Source organism: Hemitrygon akajei, chromosome 12, assembly GCF_048418815.1.
Source record: "Hemitrygon akajei chromosome 12, sHemAka1.3, whole genome shotgun sequence".
Classification (NCBI taxonomy): domain Eukaryota; kingdom Metazoa; phylum Chordata; class Chondrichthyes; order Myliobatiformes; family Dasyatidae; genus Hemitrygon; species Hemitrygon akajei.
The window spans coordinates 1,547,059-1,560,048 of NC_133135.1; the positions used below are offsets into that span (position 1 = coordinate 1,547,059).

Here is a 12,990-nt window from a genome sequence, read left to right on the forward strand (position 1 = left end):
AATCTGAAACTACAGACTCACTATCAACAACACCCATCTTCGGTATTGTCATCGGCAGAGTGACTAATCATTACTTCGACATTCATTACTAAATTATTAATGTAGAAAACACAAAGGAGAGAGTTTCCACACCGATTCTTTCGACACACCGCAGGTCAAGGGCTTCCAATCATAAATCACCTCTCCGTTACCCAATGCCACAGAAAGCCAACTTTGGATCCTATTTTCCGACTTGCCTGCACTAATATTTCGAAATATTCTCCAGTGTGGGCTCATGTCAAACACTTGAACAAGGCCCATTTGGACAACATCACTTTCATCACCAGCGAGGCTGCTAGAATCTTTTGTTTTGAATTCCACGTTTATTTAATTATTAGAATTTTAAATTTTCAGCGGCCGCCGTGGGACCCGAACTCAGGCAATAAAGTCTGATCTAATTTCTTCTGGAAAAGATTCCAGCCGTCAACTCCGGGACAAGTGAGCAGTGTTTGGGGGTCGGTGGGCGAACCTTTCCCTGTGACCGAAGATCCCCGTTAACTCTTCCAGTACTGAGATCATGCATTCCTGCCAGTGGCATAGTACTGACGGAGCACTGCACTGTGGGACTGAGGGACGGTGATTCTGTGGGTGGGGCGCACTATGGGAGGTTCACACTGTGTGTGTGTGTGTGTGGGGGGGGGGGGGTGGACCCGAAGGAGGGTCACACTGTGGAAAGGGTGGAACTGAGGGAGCGTCACCCTGTGAAAGGGGCAGTACTGAGGCAGCCTGGCACTGTGGAAGCTGGCACTGTGGGAGTGGTGGTACCGAGGGAGGGTCACACTGTGGGAGTGGTGGTACTGAGGGAGGGTCACACTGTGGGAGTGGTGGTATGGTAACGGTCAACACTGTGGGAGGGGCGGGAGTGAGGGACGGTCATATTGTGGGGCGGGAGGGGGCGGGTAGTACCGAGGGAGCCTGGCACTGTGGGAGTGGTGGTACCGAGGGAGGGTCACACTGTGGGAGTGGTGGTACTGAGGGAGGGTCACACTGTGGGAGTGGTGGTATGGTAACGGTCAACACTGTGGGAGGGGCGGGAGTGAGGGACGGTCATATTGTGGGGCGGGGGGGGCGGGTAGTACCGAGGGAGCCTGGCACTGTGGGAGTGGTGGTACTGAGGGAGGGTCACACTGTCGGTAAGAGTCGGTACTAAGAGTCTGTCACACTAGACTGGCAGTACTGAGGGAGCGCCGCGCTTGGAAAGTACATTTCTGAGGGAGCGCCGCGCTGTCGGCGGCCGCACTGATGTGTCTGTGATGCTCAGAGTGGAGTGGTGAGCGAGCGCTACCCTGTCGGGGTTCAAGAAATGCCTCATCTTTTGCGGAGAAATACTGAAGAAGCCCGTTCACCCTGGGGAGCGGGAGAACTGGAGATAATACCCAGCGGTTCCGGCGTCCCGGGATCCTGTCCCGGGCCGGAATCTCGTCAGTTCTGCAGGGGCAAGTCAGTCCAGATCAGCAGTGTGGTCGGGATATCCACGCAAATCCATCGGCACAAGCCGCTATTGGGCCGCAACATGTACCACATCGAGCGCCACCGCAAGAAACCAGTTCATCACCATAGGGCCGACTGCCCTGTGTCAGTCCCAGACGGCGGGAGGGGTGGGGCAGCGGTTACCCAGAGATCAGATTTACCCAACTGCGCTCAAAATTCTGACCGGAAGACACTGTAAACTCCCGCTCCAAATCACTCCTTGAGTCCGGGTGTACAGTATCGCAGGAGCTGCCTGCCTCTTCCCCTGTGCGGTGATAGAGATGGTCGGGAAGGGGGTGTGGTTTGAGAGACAGAAGGAAGGTTGGAGCCCAAAGCATTGAGTGAGGGAGCATTCCATGCTGAGTCTCTGCCCCGTGCAGAGCGAAGAGTCTAGCCTTCACCAGGGACGCGGTTTAGCTCAGTGCAAGGTCCCGACGAAAGAGCTTTGGCAAGAAACATCAGTTTTCTCCCACCACAGACGCTGCTCAACCTGCTGAGTTTTTCCAGCCTTTTTGTCTGCTTTTATTTCAGATTTCCAGCATCTGCAGCTTATGTTCCAATGAAATGATCTCCCAGCGGTTCTAAGGCCAATATTCCTCCTCCGCTAAAAAGATGTCCCGGCCGTTCCACGTGGCAGGTCGTGGGATCTTGCTATGTCCGCCAGGTTCCCTCCCATACCGGGTGCGTAAGAGGTGGAAGAACCCTCTTTCCGAATGGGGTTCCGAGATCTGTTCCTCCTCACGTTCCGAGGTTTGGGTGCGGGTGTGGGGCGGGTACCCGAAGGTTGCAGAACCTATTCCAGCCGTTGTGTGGCCCCCGGGAACCGGGGAGTCCCGGGGAAGGAGCACATTCTTCCCGATTCTGGTCTCCAGCGCCTGGGATGTGTCTGGCTACACTCAAGGGTACGAGGTTCCCGGGGGTGGGGGAGAGGTGTGTGGGGGCTGGACAGCGAGGGAGGAGCGTGTTGAACGGCGACATGGTCAACACTGGAATCCTCGGCGCACTCTCCACCTCCCCCGGCAGAGGCCGCTCAGAGCGGCGGACGCCCGTTAGCGGCGGTCAACAATGCGGTCAGCGACAGCAATACCCGGTGTAGGGGCGGGTCCCGTGGCGACTGTGAGGAACAGCCTCCTGCTTCCTTTACACATGGCCCTTTCTCACACAGGAGTCCGGAGTATGGGGCAGGGCAAAGGCACCTGCCGTTGTCCTCGCACACTCCGCCGTTCTCGCACTGCCTCAGCAAATTATCGCACACGCCCGCTGTAGAAGCAGGGAAAGCAGAGGTCAGCTCAGTGGGAATCCACCCCGGCTCCCCACCCCGTCACCATCACCCCTTCACCATCACCTCCGTCACCATCACCCCGGCTCCATCACCCCGTCACCATCACCCCGGCTCCCCACCCCGTCACCATCACCCCTTCACCATCACCTCCGTCACCATCACCCCGGCTCCATCACCCCGTCACCATCACCCCGGCTCCCCGCCCCGGCTCCATCACCCCGTCACCATCACCTCCGTCATTCATTCTCACTCCTGGGTTCAATGGCAACGCACAGAGACAGCGACTAACAATCGGCCGTTCTCGGTTAATGCGATAGCAGACACGCAGTGCAAAATGGACGGCCCTCCATTCTATTGAATTCAAAAGTTTTGGAGAGTGATGCATCGGTACAGCCGCTGTCTCACAGTCCCTGGGACACGAGTTCGATCCCATCCTCTGCTGCGGTCTGTGCGAAATTTGCACGTTCTTCCTGTGACCATGTGGGTTTCCCCCGGGGTGGGTGAGGGCTGGAATCTGGGGGCAGTCGATGGGAATGTGGGGGAAATGAAATGAGATCAGTGTACGATTGGTGCCGATGGGTGGTTGATGGCCTACACAGACTCGATGGGCGGAAGGGATGAAAAACAGGAAGAGATCTTGTGGGGAGTAAGAAGAAGCTTCGGAATAAACTATAAAGACAGGGTCAAACATTCTACAGACACAGATGCTCCCGCAAGGAACCCTGGTGGGGGACACAGAATAAACTGACAGGGAAACATAGTGAAATATTCAGTTTTGGGACTGTTCACCACGGCATTTAAAACAACCTGGGCAACTTCCTTCTGGGTATCACAGAGACACTCTAATGATACTCATATCACCCATTGAAATCATCTCCCCCCATTCTGAGAGAGGGGCCGACTGAAATCTATCGATGCATATCAATACAGGCCGGGGTGTCGAGTGAGGAGGCATAAACAGTGCTGACGTTGCCTGGGATGATCCAGCACTGACAAGGCTCGGAGAGATCCCAGCTGGAATAAATCTGAAGCAATTAGCGTAACGCCAGTATGTGGAGATAGGGCAATCTGCTGAATCTAACATCTAGCAGCACACGATGAGCATAGGCTCGGCAGGAAGGGATAAATCTCAGAGCAGACAACAAGGGAATGGAAGGGGAATATTTCAAATGCATTGTTAGTATTCATTCCGGGAGGACTAGAATATAAAAGAGAGGATGTGATGCTGAGGCTTTATAAGGTATTGGTCAGACTGCACTTGAAATATAGTGAGTAGTTTTGGGCCCCCTTATCTAAGATAAGATGTGCTGGCATTGGAGAGGGTCCAGAGGAGGTTCACAAGAATGATTCCAGGAATGAAAGGGTTAATATATGAGGTGTGTTTGATGGCTCCAGGCCTGTACTCGTTGAAGTTTAGAAAGATGAGGGGGAATCTCATTAAAACCTATCGAACATTCAAAAGCCTAGATAGAGTGGATGTGGAGAGGATATTTCCTGTAGTGGGGGAGTCTCAGACCAGAGGTCAGAGCCTCAGAGTAGAGGGACGTCCATTTAGAATGTAAATGATGAGTAATGTCTTTAGCCGGTGGTGAAGAATCTGTGGAATTCATTGCCACAGACAGCTGTGGTGGCCAGTTATTTGGGTATATTTAAAGGAGGTTGATAGGTTCTTGATTAGTCAGGATGTCAAAAGTTATGGGGAGAAGGCAAGACAATGGGTTTGAGAAGGATAATAAACAGTCATGATGGAATGGTGGAGTAGACTCAATGGGCTGAATGGCCTAATCTGGGATCACCACAGAACCATAGGCAGGGTGTTACTCACCTCGACAGCCCTGGTGCCAATGGTATCCGGGCAGGCATCGGTCACACTTGGGCCCGGTGGCACCCTCCTTACAGTCACAATGTCCCGTATCATTGCAGCCTCGATGCAGAGAGCCATCAGGGTGACACTCACAGTCTGCAGAGACAAGACAGTACACACACATGCTGCACACTGCCATCCTCACTAACACAGACCCGGCGATGTTCTGCCGCCCTGGGCAGGGGTAGGGCTGGTCTTGGAACGGGAGACAGGTTCGATTCCCCACAGCCTGCTGGATTCAGTGCTCCCAGATCCCACACTCTTGGGAGAAGGCACGGGACTAACAGAGCTCAACAAGACAGACTGAGCAACGGGATCCTCACCGGAGCAAGGATTCAGCAGCAGAGAGGCTGCACACCGCAGGAGCGCTACGTACCGACTGGATTGGGGGTGTGGAATATAGTTCATGCGGCTCAGAGCAGAACCTCGCGGACTGAAGGCTCTAAAACCAGCAGGTACGGGCTCAGAGTGGATCTCAGGAGCCCAGATAGTTGATGTGAAGAGAAGGTTTCCTGTTGAGAGGGCACAGGCTCCGAATAGTAGGATGTCCTTTTAGAACAGAGATGAGGAGGAATTTCTTTAGGCAGAGGGTGGTGAATCTGTGGAATTCAGTGCCACAGACAGTTGTGGAGACCATTAAGTATATTTGAAGCAGAGTTTGATAGATTCTTCATTAGTCAGGGTGTCAAAGGTTATGGGGAGAAGGCATGAGAATAGGTTTCAGATGCTTTAGGGTTATCAGTCATGTTGGAATGGCACAGCAGACTCATTGGGCTGAATGGCACAATTCTTTCCGATATCTTATGGATCAAGGATACAGCCTGGGGGGGTGGTGGAGGCAGAGACTCTCACATTATTGAAGAAACTATGATAGTTGAATCAGCAAGGCAGAAAAGTTGCAGACCAAGTGCCGTGAAATAGGATTAGTACAGTTGGAGAGCATGGACACAATAGGCAGAAGGCCCTGTTTCTATATTCCGTGGATTACAAACAGGGGATTAAGCAGATTCTGTGTCAGAGTATTGGCTTTAGTCCATGATTATTGAATTTCTGCTCAGTTGTGACCCTTGCAGTGATGGGCTGAAGGGCCAGGTTCCATGTTCTCTATCTACAGAATAAAATGCAAGAGATGGGAACTCTTGTCCTGAAATAGAGCAGGAGGACATGGGGGCAGCTGATGGGTGACCGAGTGGAAGTGTGATGAGTGCTCTGGAATTGAGGGATGAGGAGTTTGCTGAATCAGTTGTGAGGAGAGTTTGGATAGGCTGGGTTAGTTTTCCTTCAAGTGGGGAGGCTGAGGGGAGCTTGACATAGGCTGATCAGATTCCTTCTCATTCACTTATCAGGTGTCTCATCTGCTCTTTCCCAACATTGACTGGGATGGCCAGAGTGCTAAGGGATTAGTTGGGTCAGAATTTGTTAAGTTTTCAAAAGCAACACATGTGAACAGATGGAGGACTCAGCAGGTCAGGTAGCATTTATTTTTCAGAATGTCCACTCTTTATTTCCTTCCATTGATGCTGCCTGACCTGCTGAGTTCCTCCAGCATTGTGTATGTGTTGCTCTGGATTTTCAGCATCTACTGGACCTCCTGCGGAGGCAAGAATGAGGTGTCAGGCTTTTTTGACAGTCAGCCATTCTTGTCTGGCGCATGGTCTCCTTTCGGATTAACCGGGTCACAGTATGAACGTTCCTGACTAGACCCCTTCTTTTTTTACGAGGTCGAGTGGCAAGCTCGATGCTCAACCCAGCATGAAAACGTGCTTGGGGGTGGCTCAACTTGGATTCGAACTCGGGAACCTTTGCTCCGGAGTCTGGCGCTGATGCCATTGCGCCACCAGCCAGTCAGGTGTCAGTGGGGGTGCACATTAGTGTTAAAATAGTTATAGAACGAGGTAGGACTGATCAACAAGTTAAAGTCCTAACTTGGAGCAAGGTTAATCTTGATGGTCTTAGATAGGAATTTACCAAGGTTGAGTGGGGGAGGTTACTTACAAGTAAAGGGATGCTTGGCAAGCGAAAGGCTTTGAAAAGTGAGAGAGAGGGAGAGCTCAAGGCCAGCATGGCTGGCAGGATTAGGGAATCCAACATGATGAGGGATATTGAGGCTTTGTTCAGGAAGAGCAAGGCATGCATCAGGCAGCTGGGTGAAGCCGAGGAATACAAATCAGAAGGAAGTCAGGAGTGAGAAAGGGAAGAAGAGACATCCTTTGCAGATAACATCAAAGGAAATCTTCAGAGATACTTCGGGCATTTTAAGAGCAAAAAGGATCCCCTTATGGATCACTGTGGGTGTCTATATGTGGAACCGCAGAAGGCTGGTGAGCTATTATGTGAAATATTCTCATCTCTATTTACTGAGATGAGCACCTTGGAAACTGGGGGTTCAGGTAAAGATCACAGCCCTGAACCATATAGATGGTGTGAAACAGGAGGCACTGGAGATTCTGAGGTGTCTGAAGGTGGATCAATACCCAGTACCTAACCAAAAGTATCCTAGGACATTATGGAGAGTGAGAGGACATTACTAGTGCCTGGCGGAGATACTCCAATCATCTTTAGCTGTGGCCAAGGTACTGGAAGATTAGGGATAGCTAATGAAGTAATTTTATTGAAGAAGGGTTGCAAGAACAAGTCAGGGACATGGGGTCAGTAAGACTAACCACAGTGGTGGGAAAGTTACAGGAGGGGTTCTGGGGGTCAGGATCTACCTGCCTTTGGATAGACAAAGACTGATTGGTACAGCGGGTACAATAGTCAGGATGGACATGGTGAGCAGAAGAGTCTGTTTTTGTACTGTGTGACCCTGTGAATGTGGGCCATAGTACAAGGGTGTGGGGAAGAAGATACCTTTGTGGTGGGGCCAGTACTGCCTCTGGCCTATAGGCAGTTCCACAGAGACTGGCCCCAAAGGGTAAGGGTGGGGAAGGGGATCTAGCTTCAGAGGGATAGAGGCAAAGTTTCCACCATGTCCCCTTTCAAGGGCAAAGTCCTGCCTTCTTGCCCCAAGGGTGGGGGTGGGTCGAGACGGCGAGAGCGGAGGCTGCAGCGGGAACTGACCTAGGCAAACGTGGTGATGGTCCAGCGGCACCGCGTGGTTTCGGTGTGAGCCCAGGCGGCAGAATTGGCAGTGTGGCCCTCTAGTGTTGTGCCTACAGCCCACGCAAATGGCGGCGTTGAGCAGCTGGAGGTAACTGCAGCGTGTCGAGTGGCCGAAGCAATGACAGTCTTGCAAGGAAAGGACAGACAGAGTAGACGGGGGGGTGTAGACAGGACAAAGACATGCCGCAGACAGGTCACATGCTTCAGCAATGAGATGTGGAGGTGAGAGTTGGGGAGGGGGTCTTCAGTAGAACATCTGGATCACTGCTGGTTGCCCAACAGTCTACATTGAAACTGCCTTCGTCTGGTCTTGAGAGACCGATGCCCCGCCACCAGCACCGGACCAGTCCATCAGCAGCTTCCTAGAGAATGGTCGGTGTGACATGCCCCATCACAAATCAGCAGGGACACTAACCAGCCCTACCCCCAGATGGATCAAGAGAGCAAAGGGCAGGAGGGTGTTCAGAAATGGAAGCTAGTGTCAGTGATGGAGCAGAGAGTGGGGGAAGTTAAGGTGAGGGAGCATGGAGATCATAGAGTGATGGAGATTAGAGACGGGGAGGTGTCCACTGTGGGTGGAGTCTGTGGGGAAGGTGAAGAGTCGCTGTTTCCTACTGACCCCAGTGATGCAAGTATTGGTCACTCCTGGTCAGTGTGGGGAGTAATGGTCACTCCTGGTCAGTATAAGGAGCTATGATCATTCCTGATCAATATGGAGTGTTACGGTCACTCCTACTTATTGTGGGGAGTAATGTTCACTCCTGGTCAGTCACAGAGGAATATAGATTGGAAACCCTTTAGTTTATTTGCCCACAAGCTGGTGCCATTTGCCTGCATTTGACCCATGCCCCTTCAATCCCCTTCCATCCTTGTACTTATTCAAATATCTTGTTTTTGTACCCACCTCTAGCACTTCCCCCGAGAGCTCGCATCACTTACCCATCATCCTCCATGTGAAAAATTGCCCCTCAGATTCCTTTACTCCTTCACCTCTCATCTTAAACGTGTGCTATTTCCCTGGGGAAGTCTCAGCCTATGTATACCCCTCATGATTTTATATATCTCTATAAGGTTACCCCTCAATCTCATATGTTCCACAGAGCAAAGTCCTAGCCTGCCTAATTTTTCCCTGTAACTCAGGTCATCGAGTCCTCGCAACATGCTCATAAATCTTCTCTGCACTCTTCCCAGTTTCACTATATCTCAAATTCAAACATCTGAGATGCAGAGGAACTTGGGAGTCCTTGTGCAGAACACCCGAAAGGTTAACTTACAGGTTGAATTGGTAGTGAGGAAGGCAAATACAATGTTAGCATTCATTTCAAGGGGTCGAGAATACAAGAGCAGGGATGTAATGCTGAGTATTTGTAAAGCACTGGTGAGGCCTTATCTTGAACAGTTTTGGGTTTCTTATCTGAGAAAAGATGGCACTAGAGAGGGTTCAAAGGAGGTTCACAAGAATGATTCAAAGTTGAGGTTATAGAGCACTTGGTGACATGGGACAAGTTAGGACAAAGTCAGTATGGTTTCCTTAAGGGAAAATCCTGCCAGACGAACTTGTTGGGATTCTTTGAGGATTTTACAAGTAGGATAGATAAAGGGGATGCAGTGGGTGTTGTATATTTGGACTTTCAAAAGGCCTTTGACAACGTGCCATACATGAGGCTGCTTACCAAGTTAAGAGCCCATGATATTATGGGAAAGTTACTAACGTGGTTAGAGCATTGGCTGATTGGTAGGAGGCAGTGAGTGGGAATGAAAGGATCCGTTTCTGGTTGGCTGCCAATGATGAATGGTGTTGGGACCACTTCTTTTTATGCTGTATATAAATGATTTAGATGATGGAATAGATGGCTTTGTTGCCAAGATTGCAGATGATATGCAGATTGGTGGAGGGGCAGGTAGTGTTGAGGACACAGGTAGGCTGCAGAAGAGCTTAGATTAGAAGCATGGGCAAGGAAGTGGCAAATGAAATACAATATTGGAAAATGCATGGTCATGCACTTTGGTAGAAGAAATAAATGTAGAAACTATTTTCTAAATGGGGAGAAAGTCCAAATTTCTGTGATGCAAAGGGACTTGGGAGTCCTTGTGCAGACAACCTAAAAGTTAATTTGCAGGTTGATTTGGTAGTGAGGAAGGCAAATGCCATGTTTGCATTCATTTCAAGGTCTAGAAGACAAGAGCAGAATGTGATACTGAGGCTCTATAAGGCACTGCTGAGGCCTCACTTTGAGTATTGTGAATATTTTTGGGCTCCTCATCTAAGAAAAGATCTGTTGGCATTGGAGAGGGTCCAGAGGAGGTTCACAAGGATGATTTCAGGAATGAAAGGGCTATCATACGAGGAATGTTTGATGGCTCTGGGTCTGTACTTGCTGGAATTTAGAAGGTTGAGGGAGGATCTCATTGAAACCTTTTGAATGTTGAAAGGCCCAGACAAAGTAGATGTGGAAGGGATGTTTCCCACGTTGGGGGAATCTAAGGCATGAGGGAAAACACTCAGGGTAGAGGGGCACCCATTTAAACAGAGATGTGGAGAAATTTCTTTTGTCAAGGGGTGGTGAAATTGTGGAATTTATTACCACAGACAGCTGTAGAGGCCAGGTCGTTGGTGTATTTAAGGCAGAGCTTGATAGGTTCTTGGTCAGACATGGCATCGAAGAAGCCGGTGAATGAGATTGAGGAGGAGAAGAAAGGGATTAGCCGTGATCGAATGGTGGAGCAGACTCAATGGGTCAAGTGGCCTAATTCTATGTCTTATGGTGTTTTGGACTTTTCTTTTGTATAACTGGTGACCAAAACTGTACAGTTCTCCAAGTGCAGTCTCCCCAATTACTTCAAAACCTGAAATAAAACAACCCAACTCCTATTCTAAGTGCCCTGACTGATGAAGGCCAGTGTGCTAAATGCCATTTTCACCAGCGTATCTAGTTGTGACTCCACTTACAGTGAATTACATACCCGTACTCCTAGGTCCCTCTGTTCCATAACACTTGCCAGTGCCCTACTATTCACCATATGTCCTACCCTGGTTTGACTTTTCAAATGCAAAATCTCCCATTTGAAAGCCATTTGCCCATCCCCAGCCCATGTAATGTAGCAGCTGATCAAGATCCACGTTATTTTCATAGCCTTCCGCATTATCTACAACACCATTGCAAACTTCTTAAGCATACTTCATAGATTCTCATCTCAATTATTTATAATAATCACAAACAACAGAGGTTTGCAAAACTGATCCCTGTTGTTTCCATTCTGAGAAATAACTCTCAACCAGCACCCTTTGCTTCCAACCACTGAGACAAGTATGAAGCCAACATACAATCTTTTCCTGGATCGCACGTGATCTAATCTCGAGATTAGCCTGCCATGAGGGAACCTTGCCAAGGACCTTGCTAAAGTTTATTTAGATAGCATCCACTGCCCTACTCTTATCTACCTTCTCAAAAAACTCTGAGGTTTGTCAGATACAACTTCCCATGCACAAGTCACTCCCATTCAGTGTGGAGAGATATGGCCACTACTGATCAAGCTGGGGAGTAACAGTCACTCCTGGTCAGGGAGGGGAATTACAATGACTCCTGTTCAGTGTGGGGAATTATGGTCGCTCCTGGTCAGGTTGGGGAGTTGTGGTCACTCCTGGTCAGTGTGGGGAGTTGTGGACACTCCTGGTCATTGTAGAGAGTCATGGTCACTCCTGGTCGGTGTGGGGAGTTGTGGTCACCCCTGGTCAGTGTAGAGAGTAATGTTTATTCCTGGTCAGTGTGGCAAGTTATGGTCACTTCAGTTCATTATCACTGTGAAAGAGGGTTTGGGGCTTTACGCTGCGTGATGCGATGGATGACATGGATGGCATGCAAAGAGTTAAACAAACATGAATGAGTTGATATCCAGGGACAGATATCTGGGCCCTTTCCCATCCCTGTACCGGGAGGTCAGGGTGATAGCCAGTGCCCACTGTCCACAGTGAAGAAAAACATGCGGACGGTGACCAGTAGTCCCGTCACTTCCCACCAGGCACCCCCCTCAGACAGAGTGGACAGACTGTGAACACACCCATCCCTGTAAGTGTTTGTGCCGATGCTTGGACACATTTATCAGATACACTGGGAGTAGATCCACCTTTGCTCATACCCAGCTGTTCACACAGACCTGTTCACTCCCACCTGTCCATTCACACCCACCTGTTCACACCTACCTGTTCACACTCATCTGTTCATATCCATCTGTTCACATCTGCCTGTTTGCATCCAGCTGTTCACATTCACCTGTTTACACCGACCTGCTCATGCCCACCCATTAAAACCAACTTGCTCACATACACCTGTTAACATTTGCCTGTTCGCATCCAACTGTTCACATCCACCTGTTAACACATCTATTCACACCACCTATCCACACCAACCTGTTTACACACAACTGTTCACACCCACCTACTCACACCTGTTTACAACCAGCTGTCAATATCCACCTGTACACATCCACCTATTCACACCTACCTGTTCACACCCATTTGTTCACACACCTGTTCACACCCACATGTTCACACCCACCTGTTAAAACCTACTGGTTCACACCCCCACTTTCACATCCACTCCATCACACCTACCATTTTACTCGCAACTGTTCAGACCCACCTGCTCACACCCACCCATTCAAACTTACCTGCTCGCATCCATCTGTTTGCATCCCCTTATCCACACCTACCTGTTCACTCTCTCTCTCACACACACACACACACACACACACCTGTTCACATGCACACCTGTTTACATCTGCTGTTCACACACACCTGTTGACACTGATCTGTTCACACTTACCTGTTCATGCTTAACCTGCTCACACCCACCTGATCACACCCACTTGCTCACAGCCAGACTCTGCTTACACACAGCTGCTCACACTACCAGCCAGTTCACACTCACACTATTATCCCAACAGTGCGGGATGGGGCAGGTTTGTCCCTCAGGTCATAGAGTCTGGGTTATACTTACGGACACTAGAGACAGTGTCTGGGATGCCTGAAGAGACAGAGAGAGAGAGAAACAGAGAGTGAGAGAGATGCCAGATACTCATTTCTGCTGGTCACCTACTAACAGTAAGAGCACATTCGAATTGCAGGAGCTGCCCCCTCTGCACCCCCAGTCTGCTTGTCATGGGAAAGAAGCACTGGGTCGTTGTGGAAGTAGATCACCCAAGCCCCCCACCCCCCACCCATCAGTCTGTGTCC

At 49.9% G+C, this 12,990-nt stretch overlaps 1 protein-coding gene across 4 annotated transcripts in view; it reads right to left on the bottom strand.

The window, feature by feature from the left end:
- Positions 1 to 342: 342 nt before the first annotated feature.
- The window catches only part of ntng1a (netrin g1a), a 202,623-nt gene continuing 189,975 nt past the window's right edge, over positions 343 to 12,990 (bottom strand). For 2 of the 4 annotated variants that reach the window (XM_073062469.1, XM_073062468.1), the window contains exons 5-8: positions 12,755 to 12,781; positions 7,716 to 7,883; positions 4,617 to 4,751; positions 343 to 2,769 (exon numbers count right to left, since the gene is read on the bottom strand). In XM_073062469.1, coding sequence (XP_072918570.1) covers positions 2,540 to 2,769; positions 4,617 to 4,751; positions 7,716 to 7,883; positions 12,755 to 12,781 — 560 coding nt within the window. In that variant the 3' untranslated portion in view covers positions 343 to 2,539. The remainder of the gene's footprint in view (positions 2,770 to 4,616; positions 4,752 to 7,715; positions 7,884 to 12,754; positions 12,782 to 12,990) is intronic. The other 2 variants (XM_073062470.1, XM_073062471.1) reach the window with 2 other exon arrangements.